Source organism: Dendrobates tinctorius, unplaced genomic scaffold (assembly GCF_039654945.1).
Source record: "Dendrobates tinctorius isolate UK_male_01 unplaced genomic scaffold, ASM3965494v1 ptg000054l, whole genome shotgun sequence".
Classification (NCBI taxonomy): Eukaryota; Metazoa; Chordata; class Amphibia; order Anura; family Dendrobatidae; genus Dendrobates; species Dendrobates tinctorius.
The window spans coordinates 13,748,799-13,776,725 of record NW_027361722.1 but is presented as its reverse complement, the minus strand read 5'-3'; the positions used below and the strand labels follow the sequence as shown (position 1 = coordinate 13,776,725).

The following is a 27,927-nucleotide window of genomic DNA, read 5'->3' as shown; positions in this document are numbered from 1 at the left end:
ACTCACTATTCTGCTGGTGCAGTCACTGTGTACATACATTACATTACTGATACTGAGTTACATCCTGTATTATACCCCAGAGCTGCACTCACTATTCTGCTGGTGCAGTCACTGTGTACATACATTATATTACTGATCCTGAGTTACATCCTGTATTATACCCCAGAGCTGCGCTCACTATTCTGCTGGTGGAGTCACTGTGTACATACATTATATTACTGATCCTGAGTTACATCCTGTATTATACCCCAGAGCTGCACTCACTATTCTGCTGGTGCAGTCACTGTGTACATACATTATATTACTGATCCTGAGTTACATCCTGTATTATACCCCAGAGCTGCACTCACTATTCTGCTGGTGCAGTCACTGTGTACATACATTACATTACTGATACTGAGTTACATCCTGTATTATACCCCAGAGCTGCACTCACTATTCTGCTGGTGGAGTCACTGTGTACATACATTATATTACTGATCCTGAGTTACATCCTGTATTATACCCCAGAGCTGCACTCACTATTCTGCTGGTGAAGTCACTGTGTACATACATTACATTACTGATCCTGAGTTACATCCTGTATTATACCCCAGGGCTGCACTCTCTATTCTGCTGGTGAAGTCACTGTGTACATACATTACATTACTGATCCTGAGTTACATCCTGTATTATACCCCAGAGCTGCACTCACTATTCTGCTGGTGCAGTCACTGTGTACATACATTACATTACTGATCCTGAGTTACATCCTGTATTATACTCCAGAGCTGCACTCAGTATTCTGCAGGCACCAGAGACAAGATCTGAGACAACGCTACTAAACCCTCCATGTTGTTGCTCCCGGGCTCCGGCGCACACCTTCTCCTCCTCCCGCCGCTGCCGATATACCGGACGACAAAATCACAGCACACTGCACAGCAGGAATCGCCCCTCCCACGTGGTCTGTAACCCCTCCTAACTGACGTCGCCTCAAACCAACCAATCAGCGCTTCTCACGCTGTAGCCAATCAAACGCGGCTTTGTCTTCCTATGATGAACATTGCTCCCAACCAATAGAATTCCTCAATGCTGACCTGAGGGGCGTTTTCCTGGCCAATGGGGAGTCTTGTCGGTGCGAAGAGGGCGGGTCTCCGACATTGGCAGAGAAGCGGCCGTCCTGAGGCAATGGCTGCGGTTCGGGTGTCGGTTCCTCGGTGTCTTCTGCTGGTCGCGGTGCTGTGTACGGGTGAGTATCGCTGTGCGGCTCCTGCTGACGGCGGCCTCAGTCAGTGCTGCGGCTGAGGTAATATGGCCACCTTTGTCGGGCTGCTGCCTTCCCTGGGCACGTATGGCTGGTGTGAATGGGGCTGCGCTCTGTGTGAGGAGGGCTCTTGCTTTTATCATGTTTCCCTTTTATTCATGTCTGTGGCCCCTGGGGGCTCATTAATTCGGTCTGCAGTCCCAGCTGCCTGTCTCACTGGCTCATCTGGGTGCTGCTGCAACAAACCCTCAGCTGTGAGAAGAGCTGCTTTGGATTTGGGGGGGGGGAATGTTTCCATTTCCTGACAACAAGCAGAGATCTTCCGCCTGGCCAGAAAACGACACCCAGGATGTTCCGGATCCCTGGGAGGATTTGCGCCAAATTTTATTTACAGGGACGTTATTTCTTTACTGGCTGTATTAATCAGCCTGGAATGGGGAGACCACACCCACTTGGCAAAAAAGAAGTTACTTTATGCCTAGAATAGAAGGCACAGGAAAAGTCTAATAGAAAATAGTGGAAACTTCCATAATGTGGTATGCAATATTATATTTTTTTTTTAGTGTTTGTTTTTGCACCTGATGGAGCAGTGATGCTTACTATGACCCTTATGCCTTTGGTCACGTGACCGGGTGTGAATCCTGCCGCCTCGCTGTCCTTGGGCCGGGCGTTATCAGTGGTAATAGTCTGCAGATCGTGCTGTGTGATCCTCTGCGGCAGGCAGGACTCCTGCGCCGCGCTCTACTTTTCTGTTTTGTTTTTTTGTGTCATATTTGGTATTACCCAGGGGTTACTGTCCGTCAGAGCTGTTTTATCCTTTCCTATCCATGTTGGACGCTCTCTCTTTATTTTCCTTTGCTGCTGCACCTTCAGCCAGGCTGGAGTGTCTGGAGTTGGATCGACACCGATTATAGAGGGGTGAACTGAGCGGACATGTCAGTATTCATCCCCAGCACCACTTGTGATATGTAGGGTCGGCGCAACGTTGTGTGTGTGCATGCGCGCGTCATGGTGCTGCAAAGCCAAAAGAGGCGCCAAAGGTGTTTCAGCGGTCATGGAATTTTGAGCTGGGTCCCACTCATCTCTACTTTTGATTCAGATATTTTTTATTTATTTTTTTCAGCTTTCGCACGGTATTTGTAGAAAATTCTTTCCACTTTTTTTTTTTTTTTGCAGCAGTATGAACAGCGGTGCCGTTTTCTGAAGGAAATGAATAGGGGTCTATTTAGTTGGGATTGAAAGCGGATTTTGATGTGGATTTTGGAGCAGAATCCGTTTCAAAAACCTTGAAAAAAATCATTTTTGAACAGGTTACATACAAAGGATTCTTTCAATTATTTTTTTTCTGCATGGATTTGTGGTTTTGCGTCTTTTTGTAATTTTTATTAACAATATTCTGCTCTATAGGTTTAGAGAAATATCTGAAAAAAAGTGTACACTGGACACAAATTGAGGAAAGGAAAAAATAACCACTACAAATACATTAGAAAAACCCTTGAAACTCAAAGCATTTATTTATTTACTTTGCAAGCTTTTAAGGCCATGTGCCCATGATCGAAAATCAGCAGCGCTTTAGACGCGTTGTATATTCGCTGCGTCCAAAGCGCTACCTTCTATTGAATGTAGGGAAATCCGCAAGTGCAGATTTAACGCATTCAAAACGTTCGGTTGATTAGATTTCTGTTGCGGAGACTGGCGTCGCCACAAGAGGAATTGACATGCTGCGGTCTTGAATGACACCACGCATGGCGGTGTCCATGAGCAATCGCAGATGCATGTATTGTATCCACTATGCTGCAACATCTGGCCGCTGAGGGTTAAATACGCAGCGTCAAATCCGCAGCAATTCCTGATCGATGGCACGTGCCCTTATAGTGATGAGTGATATTTGAGCATGCACGGGTGCTATCCGAGTATCTTTCGGCGTTCTCGAGTAATATGTCAGAGTCCCCCTGTGGCTGCTTGTTTTGTAGCTATTAAAACAGCTGTAACATATGCGGAGATTGCCTAGCAAACAGGAAATCCTTGCATGTGTTGCTGCTGTCTAATAGCCGCGAGACATGCAGCTGCATTGACTCGAACATATTACTCAAGCACGCACAAGATATAATACATTATCCCAGGCCATTTGTCCATCACTATTAAAAAGTAATGTTTGGAACTTTTTTTAAAGGGGTTGTCCAGGACTTTTACACTGATGACGTATCCTAAGGCTAGGCCAATGTCTGATCGGTGGGTGTGCGACACCCAGGGTCCCTGCCAATCAGCTGTTCCTGGGGTCGGCAGGTTACGGAGCTGCACAGCTTCCTTGACTGTATAGTATGGAATATCTACCCTCTATTCAAATCAATAGGGTTTGACCCCGTTGTGACCGGTATTCTATCGATGGGGTTGTGCTGTGTAGCTCCGTACCTTTCCCATCTCCCCCGATCAGACATTTATACCCTTTCCTAAGGCTAGACCGTCAATCGCAGACAACCTCTTAAGGGTCTTTTCATCAGTGGCCACAAGTTGCATGACTGACCGCCGATCGTAACGTGGCCTTAAAATCTGCTTTTTTGGACAAGTTCTTTCTTTGGTTTGAAGGTTCTCAGATGAACAGTTAATCACAGGTTTCTCCACTGCTGTGAACAGTGTTGGACTGGGGGTGCCATTGTCCCACTGTTCAGCTGCAGCGTATATTCGCCTCTTTACTTGTGGTCCAGTCTGATCTTGCCTCCGAATGATCAGTTGTATGTACTCTGTGGGAGAATCTGGTGCCAAGTGTTCAGTTCCTCTTTAGCGCCACCACAGGGGAAATAAAGCATTACCTGGTGCCACCTTTGCTCACTAATGCCTAGCTACTTTCTTTCGTTGATCTCCTGTCCATTCTCTGTGTCTGTAATAATAAATACCATTGGACAGATGGAAATCTGCACGTTTGGGTGCAATTGGAACCGTGTGAGAAGGATAACCTCTTTTAATTGGCGAGAAGCAGCTGATTTTGGTACTTTCTAAGGATGTGACACTGGTTATATGGCGTAATGATCAAAGACGCAGAGTTTACCCAGCACTTTCAATTTTTTTTTTTTTAACTCTTAATAAATTAGTCAGACTGAAACGGCTGACAACAGGGAGCAGTAGAATGGATTTCTTGTGTTGTTGGCTATAGCCTGATTCCCCACTATGAACACTGAGGCTTTATTCTTCATGTCTGCGGTTATTCATAGCTGGTGCAGTCACTGCCTTCTGCTTTATGAATAATGAATATTAACACGACAGGGGAAAGTGAGTGCAGCTCATTATAGTCGCCGCTGTTTTGCTCTCACTTCTCAAAAACTTCCGCTTCGGTTAATTTTGTGATTATGAAACTCGCAAGGAACATCCCTGCTCCCACGGATCTCTAGAGCTATGCTGCACATAACTGGATGACAGATGTGTGTCTGTCTCACACACACAAGCCCATATTATGATTGTGGCAGAACATGGCACTGACCAATATGTGAAGTATTCATACCCCGTGTACTAACTTTCTGTATGAGGGATCGCCAGTGCTGCTGCTCTGACAATGTGGAGCTATTTCTCTGTCTTCAGAGGCCGGACAGACATCTGTCTGGGATGATTTAGTGAATCCTGCTTTGAGCAGGGGGTTGGACCAGATGACCCAGGAGGTCCCTTCCAACTCTACCATTCTATGATTCTGTGTTATGGACACCATAGTTACTGTAGAATCCCCGTACGGACCCTTTTTATTATTAGCCCCTCTAAGAAATGCATCTTGGCTCTGTAGGATGTGGCGCTACTATTAGGTATAGAGTCGAACAATACAGAGATCCCAGAAGGTGTTATTTTACTCTGGGTAAATGTGCAGATTGAGAAAGGTTTGTCCAAGTAGTGTACAACTCCTGTAAGGCTCTTTTAAGCGTCTCCGCTGCAAATACGGACAAATTGGTGGATCCTGCCCCATGCCGGAAACCAGGTGGACCCAATTGGACAATGGAGTCTTAAGTACCGCTGATATTTGGATCAGAAAACGCTGATATAAAAGAGCCTTAGGAGATATGTTCATGTGTGGTATTTTTAGCAGACCTTTCTTTTTTTTTTTTTTTGCAACAAAAATACCAGCACAGTGAAAGAGACTTCAAATATGCCATAATGAATCTTTTTAAAAAAAATCTGCAGTGTCAATTTCTGTGGAGTTTTTCACCCCCAATCTACTGTAATAAGTTTCACAGATTTCATTCATCTCGTTTTGCAGTTTCTTGCCATATCATTTTTTTTTGTTTTTTGCTGCCGGATGTCACCTATGAGAAAATCTATAAAAGTATAAAACGTGCTACAAACGATTATAGTTATTTTTTTTTTGGGATGTGGTGTTTTTTTGTTTTTTTTTATCCTTTAAAAAATGGGAAAAAAGCTGCAAAAAAACTATAGGGGGTAATGTACCAAGACTGGTATTTTATCCACCTCTTAACAAGTTCAGCACCTCTTTGGGGCGGCCCATGTGCCAGTAGAGGTTACACCAAATAGAAGCTAATGTAGATTTCCTCTATTATTGACCCCAATTCTGTTGACTAAGCCCTGACATTTTTATTTTTTAGTAAAGTGGATAAACTAGTGTAAATTTAAAAATGAATTTAAAAGTTTAACTTTATTTTTTCTGGAAGGCTATGTGAACACAATGTCTTTATCAGATGGAAACTGCCTGAAAAACTGATCCGTAAATTCCCAGAAAGAAATACGCATGTTCTTCTATGTAAAGACGCCTTGCTGTGCAGATCTTGAGGCTTTTGAGTGTCTTTTAACCACTTCCAGTTTCTTAAAACGCCAAGTTGGTGAAAGAAGTGACTGGTCCGTTCTTCTGCCGCTTTCCGTTCGGAAGATGCTCTGTACTTCTACAAATCAATGGGAATGCTCAAAAGACGCCTGGACGTGTTCTGAAACATTTTGCTTAAAGGGAACCAGTCAGGTCCCGCTTACCATTTACGAGTAAATTCCCTGCCTAACCAACCCTGTATAAAGTTTTTCTGTAAAAATGAGGTTTAAAAAAAAAAAAAAAGATTTTATATTGTCCCGGTTTCCTATGCTAATTAAGGCTTTGACTAGTCAAGGGGGCGTTAGTAGCCCCAGACTAATCAGCCCTCTTTCCATGTTAACACACCCCATTGAGTGTGATAACATAATTTGCAGGAGATGTCGTCATCGTCGGCTCCTACATATCACGCGCTCCGCACATTTTGGCAGCACCTCTGCAGCCGGTTGTGCTCCTCTCTACTTCAGAGGCGCACTGCGCATGACTGGACACCATCTTCTGAACCTCCAGTTACACGCACTCCGCCTTTGAAGCCTCAAAGCGTGCACCCAGGTGCAGTGACGCTGGCGCTGACGACTACTCCTGCAAATTATGTGATCACGTCTACAGGGGCATGATAACATGGAAAGAGGGCTGACTAGTCTGAGGCAGCTAACTTCCCATCGACTAGTCAAAGCCCTAATTAGCATAGGAAGTGGGAACACTATAAATGTGTTTGTTTTTTTTTGTTTTTTTGTTTTTAAATCCTCATTTTTGCTGAATAATGTTATGACTAGGAAACAGAACAAAAAAAAACATGAAGAAAAATGCTCAGGAAATGACACGAGGCGTCCTGAAGTGTCTTCTCCTTGAAAAACTTTGGGTTCGCCTGAGTTTAGAAGGCGTTGTGTGAGCAATCCTTGAATAGGCATTTGATTTTCAGCAAATATTATGGAAGCGTCTGCAATTTTCTGATACTCTTTAGCAATCACATAGAATTTTTCAAGGTCACTGCTTCCTCCTGTGACTGTCAGGGAATGCTGGGAGTTGTAGTTTGAGAACACCCGGAGTGCTGTCAGCCGCTGCTCTCATTTACAAGCCCTTCTTGTTTATTTCCCACATCTCTGCTTTGAGTTGATACCTAGTTGCCCGATGCTGACAAGTATTGTGGAAATAATGTTACATAATGTATGTTAGAGAATTACAGTTGCTTTTTCTTGAAACTGGAGTCCTCTTTATGCGAATCGTAGGTGTATTTTTTTTTTTTTTCTCTTCCATCCCACAGAACCTCTTCTGTGGATACTTACTGGTTCACCACCCTACGGCAATGTGCACATAGTTTTTAAGGGGTCTTTTTGTTGAGCTTTTGCTCAAAAATAAATCCTGAAAAATCACTTGAAAGACACATAAAATAAAACTTCTGGCTTCTGAAAACACCAAGTGTTCAAAAGAAGTGACCGGTCAGTAATTCTCTAAAGGAAAAGTCAATGAGAAGACTACAAAAAACACCCCCCGGAAAACGTCTGGACATCTTTTTGAGTTCCTTGTAAACATTTTTATATCTTAAAATTCTAGAGTTTTTTTATTTTTTATTAATTGCTTAAAGGATTGAAGAAAAAAAAATTATGCCTACAAAAAATGCATTAAACGCTCCCAAAAAGTTTAAAAGACATGCTATAGGGCAAGAAACCTGTCAGGAAAATCCCGCATGGGAGCGTTTTCTGATGTGGGTTCTACTTTAAAAACAATTTATTTTTTTTACTGCCTTATGTGCTCATACACAACTGTAAGTGCGATGTCTGCGGACAACCCATGGAAGTCTATAGACACAACTTTCCATTGGTCATAATTTGCCCTGTAATGCAGCATTGTGCATAGATATATATGTCTTGTACTTGCTAATGGCAGAACAGGTTCCAGTGAGGTATTTTTGGATAGGTTTCTGTGTTTTTCGAGCCTCTGGCTGTGTAACTTTCTATAGGACATTGATCACATTTCCTGGTGTCCCTTTGATGCTTTTGGATGTTTATTTCCTGCTGCTCCTGGATATGTGCAGGACACAATGAACTTGTCCCAGACATGATCTAAAGCCCACCCATTGTCAGATCTCCCCTTCCCACCTTATAGAGATACATTCCCCTATGTAAGGTTCGCTTTATGGATTCTCCTTCGTCTCTATTGTCTCATATTGGCACTTTCTGGTTCCTCGGCTGGTCTCCAGTGCACGGAATTTTCTATTTAACCCTGCAGAATTTGGAGGCTTTTTGTGTGTAAATATTTTATTTTTGGGTAGACAGATGGGTTATTTGTATGTATTACCGGTGTGAACAACGCTCGCTCTTCACATGCTGTATTTTTTGTTACCATAATATTACATAGACTGTAATTCAATGGCCTCCTTCTGCAACATTGACCTTGCAGAAAACTGCAGTATTGTTCTGTTGTAGTAATGATAATATTGGCATAAGGGTACGTGCACACACTGCGGATTTGGCCGTGCGGATTTTGTAAAATCCGCAGGTAAATCTGCAGGTCAAAAGACCTGTGGTTTTGCCTGCGGTTCTGCCCTGCGGTTTTTCATCTCCACAATGGAGGAGATGGCAAACCGCAGCGGAATCCGCAGAAAGAATTGACATGTCAATTCTTTGGTTTCAAAACCACGCTGAAAAATCTGCACCGTCTGCACTGCGGTTTTGTATTCCCATAGGGAATAATGGTGCTGTACATCGCAGCAGAATCCGCAGCGTGTGCACACACCCTAAGTCTTGCTCTTTATGTACGGTAATCCATATCCTGGGTATTTCACGCCTCCCACGGCAGCTAAACCTTCTTTCCAAGGGGCCTCACCATTGCCTGGATAATGGTATTCCTACGCAGGTACATAGACAGATTTGCTTATGTTCTTTCAATGAATGGCTAGAACATGGGACAGCTAAAGGGCAAAACGGGCGCTCCATGGTAGAGACAGGGATGAACTAAGTTCATCATGGCAATGCAGGTACGACTCGGATGAAGGGTAGTATTCCCTCTGTAGACTGCTGCTCCTCCTTCCCCCTTTTTTATTTTTTTTATTTTGACAGTGATAAATCTTATGACCAGGAGCTGTTCTCCTCTTTGGCAACTTTTACCTCTGTATTAGGGGTTGTGGTTGACTTGGCATTTCCAGCAGCTGGCCTAGCTGGACACATGGAAACCTGTTGGGTGTAGTGCCCTGTTCTATTGAATAGGATGGGAGTTTGGGTGAGCAGTAGGGAAGGAGCCCCACAGGACGAGAGGTGCTACTTCTGCCCTCAGGTGAATATATTCATGTATACGGCACCAAAAATACTTTGCTTTTGGCAAAAAAAATGGTAATATCGCTGTTACAGGTAAAAGGGGTCCGTCGGGGTGATGAAAGGCCATGTATAGCTGCCACACACTGACTTGCAAGTACTTTGTGAACTTGTGACCATAAATTACACCAGCTTATACAGTAAATGTTTCTCAGTTTTTGGCCTTTTCTGCACAATTTCTACTTTTTCTGTAGTTTTTGCCTGCAGTTTAGCTCAGGCTCGGGGCTCTTTAAGAATGAGTGAGGCTGTGACATTTTTATCTCTGGTTGTAATTACCTGCAGTTTCACTTATCACTGAGTCTCTGTTTGTTCAGTGGGACTGAAACCTCTGACTCAATTGATCCAGCATTATATATAGCAGAGTGTTATCTGCAGATTAGCTAAAAGGGTTTAGGCAGTGATCTATTGCAGTTTTTATGAAACTACCTACAACTCCCATCATATCCTGACAGTCACATGTCCGATCCTTCATGAATCGTGGAGTTTTCCTCTATTGAAATCTGTGTGTAACACTACTGCTGCTTTGGCAGGTTATTAACACATGTGGTTTTTAAGTATGTTGCTGCGAATGGTGACTCCTTCCTCTGCCTAACTGTGTAGCATTCCTATGGGCTTCTGCTGGATCGCAGCTGTCAGGCAATGACACCACATTTTTTTTTTTTTATTCACAGCTACAACTTTTCATTTTGAATAGTTTGCATAAACCGATAATATCTGTGAATATATACGTACATCTTCCCTGTCTGCAAGTTGTATGTAGGAAGGAGGGGGGATGCAGCTGCAGTTTCTCTGTCTGAGAGAAGGTGATGTGGTATCGCACAGGGCTTGTCTCATCTGAGACCTTTATGGCATATTGGTAGTCCACATTCCAAATGTCTGTTAGATACCCAACTTGTCAAGAGCGGAGAGAGGTAGTCGCATTTGGTCAGCAATTTTCAGAGCTCCTAATCCTATACAATTAAATATATAGAAAGATACACATGCACGGCCACCTCTCCAGTCCTGAGAGCATGCATCGGGCATTCTTTTTCATGATGGCTAAGGGTTCCACATAATGTGAATGTACTCTAAAAAGTGCCTTACCCTCTCCCCTTCACTTGCCTAGTCATCCGCTCCCCAAGATATCAATAGGTACAGCAGCACGCACCCCCTTAGTAATGTAAACTGAGTTGTCACTCATTCGCAACAAGCAATAAAAGCAAGATTTCCCCAGTAGTCACAGCACAACACCCCCCACCCCGTCCCGTAGCCACAGCAGGGCCACTCTTTTTTCCCCCCGCCGGGGAGCCACAGCGGGGCCACACCTTCTCCCTCCCCCCCACCAGGGAGCCACAGCGGGGCCACACCTTCTCCCTCCCCCCCACCAGGGAGCCACAGCGGGGCCACACCTTCTCCCTCCCCCCCACCAGGGAGCCACAGCGGGGCCACACCTTCTCCCTCCCCCCCACCAGGGAGCCACAGCGGGGCCACACCTTCTCCCTCCCCCCCACCAGGGAGCCACAGCGGGGCCACACCTTCTCCCTCCCCCCCACCAGGGAGCCACAGCGGGGCCACACCTTCTCCCTCCCCCCCACCAGGGAGCCACAGCGGGGCCACACCTTCTCCCTCCCCCCCCCACCAGGGAGCCACAGCGGGCTCACACCTTCTCCCTCCCCCCCCCACCAGGGAGCCACAGCGGGCTTACACCTTCTCCCTCCCCCCCCCACCAGGGAGCCACAGCGGGCTCACACCTTCTCCCTCCCCCCCCCACCAGGGAGCCACAGCGGGCCACACCTTCTCCCTCCCCCCCCCCCACCAGGGAGCCACAGCGGGGCCACACCACCTCCCCCCCCACCAGGGAGCCACAGTGGGCCACACCTTCTCCCTCCCCCCCACCAGGGAGCCACAGCGGGCCACACCTTCTCCCTCCCTCCCCCCCCACCAGGGAGCCACAGCGGGGCCACACCACCTCCCCCCCCCACCAGGGAGCCACAGTGGGCCACACCTTCTCCCTCCCCCCCACCAGGGAGCCACAGCGGGGCCACACCTTCTCCTCCCCCCCTCCCCCCACCAGGGAGCCACAGCGGGGCCACACCTTCTCCTCCCCCCTCCCCCCAACCAGGGAGCCACAGCGGGGCCACACCTTCTCCTCCCCCCCCAACCAGGGAGCCACAGCGGGGCCACACCTTCTCCCTCCCCCCCAACCAGGGAGCCACAGCGGGGCCACACCTCCCCCCCCCAGGGAGCCACAGTGGGGCCACACCTTCTCCCTCCCCCCCCCCCCAGGGAGCCACAGTGGGGCCACACCTTCTCCCTCCCCCCCCCCCCAGGGAGCCACAGCGGGGCCACACCTCCCTCCCCCCCAGGGAGCCACAGTGGGGCCACACCTTCTCCCTCAAGGGAGCCACAGCGGGGCCACACCTCCCTCCCCCCCCCTCTGCGGGGCCACACCTCCCTCCCCCCCCCTCTGCGGGGCCACACCTCCCTCCCCCCCCCCTCTGCGGGGCCACACCTCCCTCCCCCCCCCCTCTGCGGGGCCACACCTCCCTCCCCCCCCCTCTGCGGGGCCACACCTTCTCCCTCCCCCCCCCCTCTGCGGGGCCACACCTTCTCCCTCCCCCCCCCTCTGCGGGGCCACACCTTCTCCCTCCCCCCCCCTCTGCGGGGCCACACCTTCTCCCTCCCCCCCCTCTGCGGGGCCACACCTTCTCCCTCCCCCCCCCCTCTGCGGGGCCACACCTTCTCCCTCCCCCCCCCCTCTGCGGGGCCACACCTTCTCCCTCCCCCCCCTCTGCGGGGCCACACCTTCTCCCTCCCCCCCCTCTGCGGGGCCACACCTTCTCCCCCCCCCCACCGCGGGGCCACACTTTCTCACTGCCAAATAGGGTCCATCTGAGGGGCTTCTATCCACTGAAAGCATTAAGGCCGTGTGCCTGCAGAAGGCTACAGCTGAGCTCTGATTCATGCACTGTTGTGGGGCCGCTCTTTACTGGCAGCGGTGACTAATCTGCAAATGACTTACTCAAACTTTTTTTTTTTTTATTTTTTTTTTTCCTTTTAATGTTTGTATATTTCATGTAATAATTTGGTGAACGCTCGTTACCTGTCACTGGATAAGTCAGTAACGAGTTACAGCAGTGAGGCGCCAGCGTCGCTCCATCCGAAAATAAAGCATTTCTTACAGGGCATTAGTTCCTGTAACAAAACCTGACGGAGCATTTTACAGTTTACCTTGGATGATCGTGTGTGGATAAAAACACCACAATGATAATGATTTAAAAATAGATGATGATTTGTGGAAATTTGAATTCTATAGATTGTGGATGCAGTGTAAACAATGGTGGTTTCCCTTTTGGTTGCCATGGCTTCTTTTGAAGACTTGAGTTTATCTCCATTGCAGTTGTTTCTTTTATGTGTATTTTTTTTTTGCATAAATAGATAAAAAAAATTGCTTTCAAAGAATCACCCAATATATCTGTATAGAAGCAAAGAAGAGGAACCGTATACATATGTAATGGCCCTGGGTGTAGCCATGGCAACCAGAAGGAAATCCTCCATTTAGAAATAAATTATTGCATCAAAAGCTTACTATTTGGCTTGAGTGACTTTAAAGAAATACTTAAAGGCAATGTCCACCTCCACAATGTTTAAAATAATAAAACGATGCGACGTTGCAATAAGTCTTCATCATAAACTACTTACTGTTTGCTATCTACAGCTCCCATGCCTGATCTATGTGTCTCCATGGCAACAGACTACAAACAATCCCTGTGTAGTCTGACGCTGCAGTCGTGTTCTCGACTTTCTGTCCTCTAAATCTTGCTAAAGTACTGCGGGATCGGGCTACACAGAATGATTGCCCTCTGTTACCATGGAGACGTATAAGCTGCGTAGGAGCTGTAGACACCAAACTGTTGGTGATTTTTCTGTTAGCCCTTTTGCAAAGTTGCTTCATTATTGATGAACGAGCCCCTGTAACGAGCGTCTGATCGAGGCCCGGGTCGCGTTCGCTGCAGCTGTCTATATGTATGATGTTACGTTTGCACGGATGGTGCGGCCGGACTCCCACACGGAGTCTCCGCTCCCCACCGTCAAGTGTAATATAATGACTGGATATGCTCCATACCTGGAGGATTGGTGTACGGATTGGGATGGAGAGGGGATTAGTACAGTCGACCTAATATTTGCAGCCCGTCAGCCGCGTCAAGGAGGCAGATTGTGAGGTTTTGTGCTGCCATCTTGAGCTGCATGTGAACATAACGTTGGCCTCAATATGGAGACACTAGAAGATATCCTAAAATCTTAGTGGGTGCATTAACAGTCTCTGAAACCCCTTCACAGGCCAGGTCAGGGTGGGCACAGATGCTGTTATGGAACTGGCATCTGATGAATTGGCAGCCCCCATTGCTGCTGTTTCTGACAGCGACATTTTAAGGTGCACAGTCCCGGGGGTGTCCGTCACCCACCCATCGTTTTCCTTAATCGCAGGGTGCTGATGTTTAGTCCATTGCTGGCCAGTCAGTCTCCTTTTGTGAATCCCAGGTTGGGCGTCATAGGGAATTTTGATTTCAGTTATATTCTGCAAATAGAAAAAAATAAATGGAGAAAAAAAAAAAAGTATCACCGTAATCGTATTGACTTGGAGAATATGCTGCCACATCATTTGCTCCGTTAAAGCGAATGGTGTAATAACAAAATTCCCCCCCAAAATGGCAAGTCTATTCTTTCTAGCCCTGCACTATTTCTTTAAGTGTGTGCGTTCTGAATCTTCTTTCCAGCAATGTCCTATGGACTTACTTCTTACAAGGAGACAGTGTGTTTTACCTATACCTCTCGTGTACTGAAAACTACAATAATTTAGGACAAGGCACCGGGATTGTTAGAATTTCGCTGTCCATTTTTATGACTTGTTTTTAGGGAAAATGTTCTACATTTTGTGGATATTTAATTGGATGTTTCCCTTTTTCTCTTCCTTCAGTGCATTACTCGGGGGCTTTGGAAGTCTACGTACCGAGCGAATTATTCGTTGAGAACGGCACGTACGCAAAACTACCCTGCACTTTCAAGTCTACAGAGGTAACGAGCGTCACGACCTCCATCACATGGACGTATGCAGAAGAAGGCTCCACTTCAGGGGGTGTCGTGGTAAGTCCTGTCGGCGACACCTGAATGTCCTGGTGGCGGCGACGACACCTGACTGTCCTGGCGGACAGCGGGACATCATTGGTGCCGCTAACCTTCCTGTGCGGAAGATAACGGCTACGGACAACCCCTTTTGGGGCAGAAGTTAAAATCTACAGCAGAGCAATTAGTGCTGCCTGAAAGATATTGGGAAAGCAGGACAGTTCTTATGCAGCTCTAGTAGTGACTGGAGAATTCAGGACGGATCTTACGTGGCTTATTTTTCCTCATTGCAAACCCGTTCGGTTTATTTTGCAGATTTTGTCTTCTGCACATTAAAAATGAATAAGTTGTTGGTTTCTGTCTTAAAATCACCTTTTTTTTTTTTTATAGATTTTTTACTTCATCGGCGGGAAGGAGTTCCCCGGTGTTCCGCCACGTTTTAAAGATCGGGTGACCTGGGCCGGAGACATCAATAATAAGGACGTGTCTATCAAGATCGATAAGATTACCTTCAAGGACAACGGCACCTACAGCTGTGCTGTCATGAATCCCCCGGATATTCTCAGTACCCCCAAGCAGATAAAGCTGCGGGTTGTGGAGAAAGGTGAGCGGGTTTTTCCCTGCAGACTTGCTAGCATATGATAAATTTGCTCGTCTCTTTAAGGATGTGTCTCTTGTCTTCCAGATAACCTCCCTGCATCCAATGTTCCCTTCTTGGTCGGCATGATCTGCGCGGCTATCGGCGGATTACTAGTCATCGCCATCATTGTGTTTGCAGTGGTTATAACCAAAAAGAAAAGGTCTAAACAGAATTACACCGGGTGAGTTCTTGTCGATGCCTGTGTGTATGATGTATACGATGTGCATTTACTAATATGTATACTATTGAGCTGTTTCTACAGTACACAAGGTTTTGCCTCCCTATAAGGACATAGCCATGTTCCCGGGGTGTAAACATGTTCTATACCAGCTCCATTAGGGGTAAAGATAAGCCTATTGCCTGGCAGTGCTTTGTGTGGTTTTTTTTTTTTGTTTTTTTGCAGAAGTGTTTTGCATGTTAAGTTTGCAGTGTCATTTTGACCTTCTGTATTGTTTAGTGTCAGTTACAGGAAACCGGCAAAGGAGGGAGAGTAATGGTAAGAAAAACATCGCTAGGATGTGCCATCACTTGCCCATCTTGCGGGCATGTTTCCTGCACAGAGACACTCCCATTCAGGTGCTATGGAAGGAGTTGTAGTAACTGCCAGGCAATTGGTCGGGAGTGGCACCATTCTGGGAAAATGTACAGAATGAACCTTGGTATTTCACGTGGCACTGTGCCTGCTTTCATCTAGCAACACAGCAAGATGGCACATCCTGGAGATCACTTATAGGAACTATTTTAAAGGGCTTGTCCCATTAAGATATGTGCACAGGATGTTTTAATATGGGGTTGTATGACCACTGGAACCTCACTGATCCCGAGAGAGGTGGTCCCAAATTCTCTAGAGCAGTAGTGAGCATGTGTATCGTCTGTAGTAGAGATGGTCGCACACGCTCCCTACCGCCCTATTCACTGTCTATAGGAGTGGCGGTCGCACATGCTCAATACTGCTCCATTCAACCGTTCTTGGGATCAACGGGGGTCTCTGGTTGCTGCGGGATCCCGCTGCCGCCATACATTTATCCTTTTAATAACAATTGATATTTCCTTTTAAAAGGGATCATGCCGTTATCTGGTGACGTCCAGAAGCAGCGCCGATGATGTTACGACTCGCACGTTTGTCGAGACTCGTGCACGATCGGCAGGTATTGTTACATGGGTCCTAGCCTAAGAAACAGGTCACATGCACGATACCTGATGATCGTGCATACTCTGTCAGCAGGTGTGCGGGTCCCCAACGTCATCGGTTGTTGCTCACTTCTGGTAGTTTTCCTCATAACGCAAACTATGTAGGGTGACCCTATAAGTCCAGCCCCAAAAACAAGAGTGAAATCTACTTCATATGGTCTTTTTTGGGCATACCTTTTTATAGACGAGTTCTCTATCAGAGAACCTCTTATGTGCCAAAGTGTCACAGCTGATCGCTGGGGGGTTTTAGAAGCTGACCCTACTGCGATCAACTGATCCCTGGCCGAGCTTATAGGGGTTGTTCAGAATTAGAAAAAAATATGGCCTTTTTTTTTGCTTCCAAAACTGGAATAAAGTACTTGTTTTTCAAATGTGTGTTTTTTTTTTGTTTTTTTTTTTGACAACCCCATAAGACCAATTTTTGTGGTCGTAAAAGTTGCATATCTCCTGGCTAATCGGCACCATGGTAGTAGCAATGTGATGCACTGGGCCGGACTCCTGCAGGCGGCAAGGACATCAGATATAGCCATCTGCAGTGACCCGAATGTGTACCATGCATGAACAGATGCTCGCATTAATCTGGGAGGGGGTGTGTGATTTGCATGGCTTGGTGATTTGGTGGGCTTTTACTTCTTTCTTCCATAATAAACCACTAAACAAGACTGAAACTTGATTCTGCAGGATTGTGCATGGTCTCTAAACCCTTCTTCCTCCTCCTCCATCTCCACACAATGCCAGTCTCTCGATCTCCCTTACAGAGCCCCTATACGATGTAGACGGTGGATTAAGGCCTTATAGCCGGTGTATTTGACTCCTCCGCTCTTGAGGCTGGTACTTATATATTCTGTGTGTTTTGCTTAACCGTTAACCGCTTCCTGTCCCCGGTGTGCTGCTCTTATCTCAGCGTGTCTTCTTTCCACCTGCTTCCTGCTGTGCATCTAGTACATCTCAGTAGTGATAAGCATTGGCCGCAGGAGGCTTTGGGGCGAGATCGCTGATTTTGTGACGCATCAGCGATCTCGCTGTGTGTGGCACGCATCAGCGACCGGCCCCCCGCAGGGTATCACTGGGCCATTTTTTGATCGTTGGTCTCCCGCTGGCCAGCACGCATCGCTGCGTGTGGCATCGGGAGACCAACGATCAGCGAGCTCCCAGCGCTGTAAGCAGACGCTGGGAGCAGGTATCCAAGGTAAACAGCGGGTAACTAAGTGCCGCGCGCGCTTTGTTACCCGATATTTACCGTTGATACCAGCATCCTCTCTGGTCATGATCGCTGGTGTGTCTGCTTGTTTGGCAGCTCACCAGCGATCATGTAGCGATGCATCAGCGATCTTGACCAGGTTGTATCTTTGTCGGGAACACTGGTGCATCGTTTGGTGTGACGGGACCCTTGGGCAGCGAGGATCCCAATCTACTGGTCATGGGCAGCATCTGAGAAGCTCTTTACTTATCATGTGATTTGCTCAGAAGTTGCTGATGATGCGTAGACTCTGCTCTGACCATAATTCACAATGGACACATAGAAGAGGGGAACACCCAGACGTGACGGGACTTCCCGTAAAATAGTTATTTACATAAATAAAAAGGAAATTTAAATATCCTATAAAGTCTGTAATGGAGCCCGTCAGCAAGCAGTGTGCAGTAAAGCAATAATCCTGCCTGACAGACTACATTTGCTCACCTTGATTTGTGCCAATTATGCTCCAGTCACATCCAGAGCTATCGTTGTAGTTTTGCTAAAATCTAAGGCTTGTGTACACACGTTGCAGCAGATTATTTTTTGCAGGAGAAACGCTGCGCGTAATACTTGTTTTTTGTCGCCTTTTTCCCCCCCATTGATTTGAGGTACTGCAGATTTGAAGAAAAAAAACTCTGGGTCAAATCTGCAAGGTAAAGAAAAATGCTGAGTGCTTGAGACTTCAGCGAACTAATTGGTTTTGTTGGTAATGTAAAACCCTTTTTTTTTTTTTTTTTTTTTTTTCTGCCATGGTAAAAAAAAAAAACTGGAGGAAGAAAGCAAAAAAATGCAGTTTGTGAACAAGCCCTAAAGATATGTGCATGTGTTTTTCTTGTGGTTTTTTTTTTCACCAAAACCACAAGCTTTCCAGTGGATACTGCTCCAGAAAATACTCCTCCTTTTGAGGGGTTTTTGGGCAAGTTTTTTTTTTTTTTAAGCAGTTTTGAAAGTGATATTTTTCTTTAATATTTGAAGCAGGCTTTTTATTTTTATTGAAGTAGTTTGAAAGTGGTTTTTTTTTTATTTAAATGCTTGAAGCAGGTTTTCTTTTTATTGTGAAAAGTTGAAAAAAAAAAAATTGTGGATGCAGGATGTGACAATATTGTTCCTGGGCTCGTGATTTCCTGCTGTGCCGCATTATAGGGTAACATACTGTCTGCCAGGAAAATTGCCTGTCAGCAGAATTTTGAATGCAGCTCTTGATGTGACTGGAGTATGATACATGCAAGGTAACAAGGTAGATGCGGTTTCTCCATTGCAGACGTTTTCACAGTCTGAGTACGGATTGCCTTGTCTGGACGGGGCTGCAGATCTCACCCCGAACGCACAGCTTCCTATATCCCAAGGACGCGTTGACTCCGTACTCCCTGCTGCCCATTTTCGCTGCTTCCTGTGACGTGCAACCAGGAAAATTGTGAATGCAGCTCTGGGAGTGACTAGAGTACATGCGACAGTATAATATTCAGTTTCGATTTAGTGGTTGCAATGGAAATCTCCCTTAAAGGGGCAGCTCAGGATAAGAAAAAAACATGGCTGCTTTGTTCCAAAAAAGGTGTCTGTCGAGTTCCAGTAGGAGATAATTCCCTTGGTCAGTGGCGTCACTGATTATGCAGCCAGCCATGCTTCCTCACCCTGGACAACCACTAGAACCCTCAGTCACTGGTCATTCTGCTTCCTCCTAGACGTTACCAGGGGCCCTGCCTGGGGGCCCCACTGTGCCTCTGTGTAGTGCTTGCATCGTCCTCCATATCCGGTGTTGAAGTGCATCCCTGTGTTGTGTTTTACACCCCCCTCAGTCCTGTTAGATGCCATTTTTTTGTGATTTGTGTGTTTTTTTTGTTAGACATTCCTCATTATTTCATCATTTGTTTTGTGTTTTGTCTTTTTTTTTTTCTTTTTCTTTCTTTCTTTCTTTCTATTTTTCTTTTAATATATTTTTGTCTCCGTCATTTCTACCATTCTGCCATCTTTTTTTTTTATTGTCCGGCTTCATTTGCACCTGTGTACGTTCCACCATCCCTTCGCTTGCTAGCAGCGGCGGTGACGGCGGCCAGACGGAAAGCTTGATGTCCCCCGTTAAGCAGCCGCCACGCCGGTCTCCCTCTGATACTGAGGCTTTGGTAACCAGCGCACCCTCTGGAACCGTGCAGGTAAATGCTGAGTGTCTGCCGCTTTAGTTTGCTTTAGCTTTGAGTTTTCCTACTGTAAGGGATTGGCCACCATGGACAAATCGTGAAGTTTGCCGACAGAAATGGACCCTGGGACCCCCGTGCAACATACGGTACATTTGCTCAATCCATGGACCTGTCAGTGCTTTACAGTGGGAGAGGCGGACTTTACTGCATTAACTATGGAGACTGGTGGGCGTCCGACAGCTGAGCTCTCCGAGCCGATCGTCCTTGCAAGGCCGGGATCACACATGTGAGAAACACGGCCGAGTCTCGCATGTTAATACCCGGCACTCGGGAGTGGCACATGGGGCTCCATGTATTTCTATGCGGCCGCACACTCCGATCGAAGTGCCGGGTATTAACATGCGAGACTCGGCCGTGTTTCTCTCGTGTGATCCCGGCCTAAATGGCACCGCCATCAGAGCTGCAGAGGCTGCTGTTTATTCTTGGGTTGAGCTAAAAAAAAAAAAAAAAAAAATTACAAGTAATGGCAAAATTATTACCAGTTACTGAGTCAAGCTGCCGCGACATTAGTGCGATCCGAAGATACGAGAGGAATAATCCATCGTCTGCTCCCACTGTAAGAAGACCACCACGAGGGAGCCATTATAGGGGTCGTTAATCCCTTGTGTGGAAGCATGTGCGTGCAGGAGGGGACGACATGCCTTAGTCAGATGCCCACTCCCCAAAGTGTGGTCACCCTCATCCTTAGCATTGCAGACATATATACAGTGCCTTGAAAAAAGTATTCTTATCCCCTGACGTTTTTCACATTACATCCACAAACCTAATTTTATAGGGATTTTATGTGACACCAACACTAGAAGGTTTCTTTTTCGTTGATTTGAGTCCTGCAGATCCAATTGTTATAGTACCTTAAAAAAAAGTCTTCATACCCTGTGAACTATTCCACATTTTTTTCCCCGTTACACCCATAAACTTAAATGTATTTTATTTGGATATTATCTGATACAAACACAAAGTAGTATTTGTGACATGTAAATGAAATGATACAGGGTTTGATAATTATTTTAAAAATATAAATCTGAACATTGTAATGTGCATTTGTATTCAACCCCTGAGTCATTACTTTGTAGGACCAACTTTCGCTGCTATTACTGCTGCAGTCTTTTGGGGTCTGTCTCTCCAGCTTTGCGCATCTAGGGTTGACATTTTGCCCCTTTTGTACACTTGCTCCCGCTCAGTGAGCTTGGATGGAGACGTCTGTGATCAGCAATTTTCACATCTTGTCACAGATTCTTTGGGATTTGAGTCTGGACTGATTGGGCCATTTATGCACATGATCTAAACCCTCCATTGTAGCTCTGGCAGGATGTTGAGGGTCGCTGTCCTGCTGGAAGGTGAACTGATGCCCCAGTCTGAAGACTTTCGCAGCCTCTTACAGGTTTTCCTCTAAGATTGCTTTCCATTTAACTCCATCCATATTCCCATCGCCTCTGCTGAAGAAAAGCCTCCCCACAGCATGATACTGCCACCACCATGTGTGACAGTGGGGATGGTGTTTTCAGGGTGATGTACAGTGAATTGGTCACTCAGAATTTTATTTAGTGGTATCTGACTACAGGGGGCTGAATACTAATGCACCTCACAATGTTCAAACTTGTGAAGTGGAAAGGATACAGGGTTTTTTAATCGTGTTGGTAGCACATACAACCATAAATTTTATTTGATTTAGATTTTAACGGGGGGGGGGGGAAAAGTAGAAAACTTCACAGGGTATGAAGACATTTTTAAAGCACTATAACAATTGGATCTGCGTGACTCAATTCAATGAAAAATGAAACCTTCTAGAAGCTCAATTGTCAAGCTGATCTTGCCGGTGGAGGGAGGTTTCTGTTCTGCGCCGGGACGTTCCTGGACGGTGTTGTAGATCTGTTGGGATCGGACGCAGCTTCTCTGTACAGTGGGGAGCGCTGCTGTGAAGGAGATGCTGCGTTACAACCCCTTCATAATCACTGGATCACTACGAAGGGAGTGCGCCTTTAGGTCCTGCACCTTGGATAAGGGAACAGTAGCGAGAGTCGCCCCCCCCCCCCGATACGACGGGCATCGATGTCTCAGAAGTAACCTCGCTCTCTTGTTTTCTCAGGGACCAGTAATATACGCTCAGCTGGATCACTCGGGAAAAGCCGGCAACCAGATCAACAAATCCGAAACCGTGGTTTACGCCGACATCCGGAAAAACTGCTGACTTTTCCGCCTTGGACTTATAGATGTATATTCCATAAGCAACTTTTTTTTTTTTTTTTCCAATTTCCGTAAGACTTTTACGCGACACGCCATGATTGTCGCTCACACTCAAGTGAGCGCCACCCGGGAGCAATGCATGTAACTATAGAGATGTGTATCGTGTATGTAACGTACAGCAGGGTCTACGGCGGAGAAAGGTTCACCGGACCCTCGAATGTACAGCATCGGTTCTAGGTGCCTTCACCTACGTCGCCTGTGGATCCTGCAGCCGTGAGTTATGTGTCCGCTGGTGTCTTGTCGGGTTTATTCACATATCTGAGGATTATTCTCCCCCTTCACCTCATCCTGCAGATCCAACATGAACATACATGTGTATCTGAGCCGGAGGGTCTGCTCCATCTGCAGCCGATAGTCTGTAGTCCGGGGGCTTTATCTTTACTGGTGCTGTCCTAAAGTGTCATCCAGGGGTTTCTACATGTTGTGGATGTAGCAGAGCCAAGTGTGTCTTGCTTGCCCTGCATAGGATTGCTCTGCTGTGTCGCCTCCCTTAGCACTCATGGTGCCGTTCCTCCTGGAAATAATAGCCTATAAGGGATGATGCAGTTGGCAAATAGTCTTTCATTCGTTACGTTTTTATTTCCAGGAGGAATAATAGGATTAGGATCTAGTCACTAGATACTACAAAGAAGAGCAAACGGGGTAAAGTAAGGAGTTCCTGAAGTTGCAGATCTTGTATATTAATCGCACGCTCGGGTCTGCTGCATCTGGACGTTCACTCCCAGATATGTGCAGTTAGTGTCTGACACGAGGCACTGCAGATGCTGCCTGTTACTAGTGCATGGGATTTTTTTTTTTGTTCTGCATCCTCATTTCATATTTATTTTGTATTATACTTTGTTTTTGAAGTTTTTACCCTCCAAAAAATAAACAAACTGCCCCCCCTCAACCCTCTTCAAAGCATTAAAACAAAACTGGATGGGCAGTGACATCACTAACCCTCCATAGAAAACGCTGCCCACTCACTCTGTGACATCACAACCCCACCCTCTTGCTTTACACTGCATCTGTACTCTAATCATTGAGCATTAATCGTGGCTGTAAAGCGAGATTCTTTTTTTTTTTTTTTTTTTACTCTTTTTATAATTTATTTTAAACAAAACACAACGAACCCACTGCCAAAAACAATGGTGTCCTCTTTCAAGGCAGAACTCTGCACCAATAACACTCCACCTGCAGAGCCTTACTCTTTGGTATTGCCGAAGGTGCGGCTGCCGGGTCTGTTAACATTAAAAAACAAACATATTTTACCAGCGTATGTTTTGCGTCCTTAGCTACAATCACATCCAATTCTGCAATTTTTGGGGTACTATAGTGCTCTCCTTAAGCCATGGTGAATGATTGCAGAATTCCGAATGCAGCTCTGGGCGCGACTGGAGAAGAAAATAACTTATCGAGCGGTTTAATCCTAAAAAGCAATTTACTCCTATCTAGAAATGTCCTATTAATCCTCCGTCTGCATTAACCTGCGAGCACTAGAATAATGTACATATTTTATTTAATGTCACTCTGAGCTCCGGAGCTGCATGCCTCAGCGTGGTTTGGCCATATTTTTTTTTATATTTAATAGAAAAAAAGTAAAAATAATTTAAAAAAAAAAAAAAAAAAGATGAAAACGTAAAACTGTTCCGAAAGTAATTTTTAGACACCGCCCTGAAAATGGAGGGGATGTGTAGGAGAGACGTGAGACGGACGCCTGAGCGCGTCGCGGTTTAACACTAAGGGACCGAGGCCGGCAGGCGTCATGGGAAACTAATCGTACTTGTGGTTGGTGTACAAAGATGTCCGCTTTTCTTCCTCTCGGCCCGTTATTAGATGTTGTGTTTGCAGTTATTTGCCGGTGATCGTTCGTCAGCCGTTTCCGCGTTGCTTGCCAATAATTCCGCCTGCCAAGAAACTTGTGTATGTTCATCATCTACTCTTTTATAGCAGCGTTTCATGGTTACTTGGGCAAGCTTAAAGCGTATCGATCTGTTCACATGAACCTCCTGGGGGAAAAAAAGAAATCTCATGCAGTGTAAAAAAAAAAAAAATAAATTAAAAAAAAATGGTAAATTGAAAAGGAGGGAGATGCAGCTGCAGCTTTTTTATTAATTTTCTTACTGTCTCAGGATGCAATACAATGGGAGCTGAGCCGCAGTCTGCACATTACACCTGTGTGCAGCGGCCAAAGGAGAGATTGGGTACGCTTTAATGGGGCTCTTTATCATCAGCAGTGGCAGCTGAAGCAAAACCATAGGTCACCAATGAATGTTTTATACAGCCGTACCCACAAAGGGAATGCAAGAGTCAAGCAAAAGTAAAGCACCAGATCTGCGCAAAGTGGCAGAAGAGGGGTCTATTTAAGAAGTTAGGCTAGCAGTGGATTTAAAGGATGCATCTAAATCAGTTCAGGGTGTTTTAATTACGCATTAATAAGAATCATTCAGTTTATGGCTGCCCTTAAAGAGCCTAATCATGTTGTGAAACTTTTTAATCACCATTTGACACTTCATGTATCATGTTTTACTCCAGAGCTGCACTCACTTTGTACATACATTACCTTACTGATCCTGAGTTACATCCTGTATTATACTGCAGAGCTGCACTCACTGTTCTGCTGGTGCAGTCACTGTGTACATACATTACTGATCCTGAGTTACATCCTGTATTATACTCTAGAGCTGCACTCACTATTCTGCTGGTGCAGTCACTGTGTACATGCATTACATTACTGATCCTGAGATACATCCTGTATTATACCCCAGAGCTGCACTCACTATTCTGCTGGTGTAATGTGCACACACCGTATCGCTTCCATTTTTTTTAATAGGTTTTAGTATGTCACTTACTGTACTGAAGCGATCACTTATCTCACAATCATCACAGACAGAATTACAATAAGAGGAATATAACTAACAAGGGATCATAAAATTAAACTAGAGAAAATGTGAATCCATTTCTTAAATTAAATATTAAGAATATATTGTAGACGATCCCTTTAATTTGAAATTCTGTACAGTAGAAGCTCCTGACACAGACCTGTGCCTCCAACCAGCTGATTAAGGGCGGCCATACACGAGCAGTCACACTCGGGCAGATGTAAGGGCGGCCATACACGAGCAGTCACACTCGGGCAGATGTAAGGGCGGCCATACACGAGCAGTCACACTCGGGCAGATGTAAGGGCGGCCATACACGAGCAGTCACACACGGGCAGATGTAAGGGCGGCCATACTCGGGCAGATGTAAGGGCGGCCATACTCGGGCAGCCATACTTGGGCAGATGTAAGGGCGGCCATTGGGCTTTTTATCATCTGTTCATCCTTTTTTAAAAAAAAAAAAAAAAAAGGAAAAATATCTGAAAATGTCTGCTCTCCATGGATGCTTCCTATTGTGAGATCCTCCCCATCACTTATTAGTAGGGGGTCATTATGAGAGGGGCGTCTGCTCATGGGGTAGATGTCAGGGCAGACTCTCCCCCTGGCGCCACCGTCACAGGAGGCCGCTGATACTTTATAACATTCCTGGTGAATATTTGCTCTTGTTTCGTAATCGCTGCGTTACTTTGTTTCTTTTTTTTCTTTGACTTGTAAACTGGAATTGTATTTTTCATGCCTCGGATTGCATTCAGATGTTATCTGCTGTAAGGTGCCAGGAACGGAGGTGGGGTCCCCTGTCCCCCCCACAACCACCACCGGCTCCTGAACATCCTGCGGATTTCATATCAATGCAATTGTCAAAATTATATTTTCTGTATTTTTTACAGTTAATTATACTGGAATAAAGTTATTTTGAAAAACTGAGACGTCGTCCAGATTGGGGTCGTCTTTAATTTACCGCCGTTCAGTTGGGGTCGCCGGATGTCGGCGCTCTCGCTCACTGCTGAATGAGTTTGACAACTTTTGGGACCCACAAATGTGCTCAGCAGTTGTCACTTGCTCTTCATTTACTTACAAGGTGAGAAAGCTCCAACCAAGACGATGAAAAATCGCCAATGGCGCATCCTGCGGGTCGATGCGAGGGGGCATCAGAAGTTTCTCTAAACTTTTTGATGCTGTTTCTTCTTTGCTGTCACTGATCTTAAAGGACCAGTTGGTAAAACAAGTCACTTGATAATGATGGACTCCTCCAGACATGTCACCAAGCAACAGCCCAAATACGAGGGACGTCAGCCCCCCGAGTGACAGATCTGGCTTTGTCCTCGCGCTGGGATGGAAGTCTGCATTTATAGGCAGCACCAGACGCAAAGCAGAATGTTGGCGGGTCCCACAGCTTAACCCTTGATGTGGTTGTCTTTATATTTTTAAGCGTCCTCATGCTTTCTGAGGAGTGGCACGCTCCTGCCAGTGGAGCATGGGCTGATCCGCTACCAACAGAGGCCACTTGGCATTTTTGTCACAGAGCAGCACTTACAAGCTCTTTGCTGTAGAGCTTGTAAGTAGTGATCAATGAACCTTAACTGCAGAGTTTGGGGTTGGTACCTAGTGTCCGATGCTGAACTCTGAACACGGACTTATCCCAGAAGTCTGTTTTTACAGTTTGTGAGTTCGGAGAGGAGAGAGATTTTCCAGCTCCAAAGTTTGGGTCCACATTGAATTCTATGGGGTTCGGGTGCAGTTTGGGCTAAGGGTGTGTGCACACGTTGCGGATTCTGCTGTGGATTTTTCTGCGCAGAATCCGCAGGTCAAATGACCTGCGGTTTGACACCTGTCATGGAGCAGGTGCCAAACTGCTGCGGAATCTGCACAAAGAATTGACATGCTGCGGATTTAAATCCGTGCGGAAAATTCCGCACCGTGTGCACAGCGGTTTTTTTATTTACATAGACTAAAAGGGTACTGTACAACGCAGCAGAATCCGCAACGTGTGCACACAGCCTTAAGCTCCGTTGATCCAGAACTACTGCAGGTCAGCTCATTGCTGCTTGTAGGCGCTGCACTCCTTGCCTAGGAGACCGGCCCCCAATAGACTGTATCGGTGGTCAATAATGTAGGCAATGAGCATTTCACCATCAAATTAAAAATTTTCATGAATTTGCTTACATTTTACCTATTTGACAAGATGAGAAAATTCCCCTTAAGGTGATGTGAACGGAAACACACGTATCAATTCCAGTGTGAGTTAAGTCTAATTGTGGGGGTAAATGGCCAAAATGTGTCCATATGCCATCCATTAAAAAAATGGTGTGTGTGTGAATGAGTCCTGCATGGTCGGCATGTAATCCTTCTAGGATGTTAATAAACATCATAACATGTTACCTGATTCTCTAACAATCACAAACCCGAGGTCCGTTATTACCAGGGAGAATAGGGCAGAGTGAGATGATAAAATTGTGTTTGCTAGATGCTTTGTCATAGCTTTCAGCTTTTTACCAGTATGCTCCCCCTAGTGGTGGCTGCAGACAGAATCTTACCATGTATCTCTGTATACAGGGAGCTCCCCCTAGCGGTGGCTGCAGACAGGATCTTGCCATGTATCTCTGTATACAGGGAGCTCCCCCCTAGTGGTGGCTGTAGCACCACAGTGCTCAAGATGTGAATGTTAATATAGAATATGACTTTGCTCAGCTCCAGCTGGAGGATATAAGGATTTGGGCAATGCTGTGCAAAAGTCGGGGTTGGAGACAGACACACACACACACACGCGCCCCCCCCCCCCCCTTGTCCTCCCTCTTGAGTGAGAAGTGGCATCAAGCTGCCATAAATCTCCCCAGGTGTTTGGCACAAGGAGAAGGAAGCATGTGAAGAATGTCAGGGATTCATTATGGGATCACCTTATCTCACAGACGCCTGCACTCCTCCATGCTCTCCTGGCCTGGAAACCCTCACTCTGCACAGGGCAGCAACTGCTTAGTAGGAATCCTTACATGCGAGACCCTTCTTCCCCCAGAAAAAAAAAATGTTCTGTATCCCACGCTGATGCTCCCCCCCCCCCCCCCCCCCACCCAGTCTTTAAAAATTGTGTATAAAGGATATAAGTATCAAGAGTC

General features: G+C 46.1%; 1 protein-coding gene and 1 long non-coding RNA gene across 3 annotated transcripts in view; one reads left to right on the top strand and one right to left on the bottom strand.

The window, feature by feature from the left end:
* The window catches only part of LOC141091495 (uncharacterized), a 50,101-nt gene extending 48,896 nt beyond the window's left edge, over positions 1-1,205 (bottom strand). The window contains exon 1 of the long non-coding RNA XR_012232525.1: positions 1,077-1,205. This is a non-coding gene — a long non-coding RNA (uncharacterized lncRNA). The remainder of the gene's footprint in view (positions 1-1,076) is intronic.
* Positions 1,077-25,741, top strand: LOC141091493 (myelin protein zero-like protein 1). 2 transcript variants are annotated; one of them, XM_073577108.1, is made up of 6 exons: positions 1,077-1,228; positions 14,304-14,470; positions 14,840-15,053; positions 15,135-15,270; positions 19,553-19,667; positions 21,799-25,741. In XM_073577108.1, the coding sequence occupies exons 1-6, from the start codon at positions 1,099-1,101 to the stop codon at positions 21,898-21,900; spliced, it is 864 nt and encodes a 287-aa protein (XP_073433209.1). In that variant the 5' UTR covers positions 1,077-1,098; the 3' UTR covers positions 21,901-25,741. The 2 variants fall into 2 exon arrangements, with proteins under 2 accessions (XP_073433209.1, XP_073433208.1); XM_073577107.1 differs by having other exon boundaries at positions 19,550-19,667.
* The last annotated feature ends 2,186 nt before the right edge of the window (positions 25,742-27,927 follow it).

Excerpts from the sequence above, each read along its gene's own strand:
- LOC141091493 (XM_073577107.1), top strand. The coding sequence starts at position 1,099 with ATGGGGAGTCTTGTCGGTGCGAAGAGGGCGGGTCTCCGACATTGGCAG. Across the intron at positions 1,229-14,303 it reads GGTCGCGGTGCTGTGTACGG|TGCATTACTCGGGGGCTTTG; the intron begins GTGAGTATCGCT and ends CTCTTCCTTCAG. Across the intron at positions 14,471-14,839 it reads CCACTTCAGGGGGTGTCGTG|ATTTTTTACTTCATCGGCGG; the intron begins GTAAGTCCTGTC and ends TTTTTTTTATAG.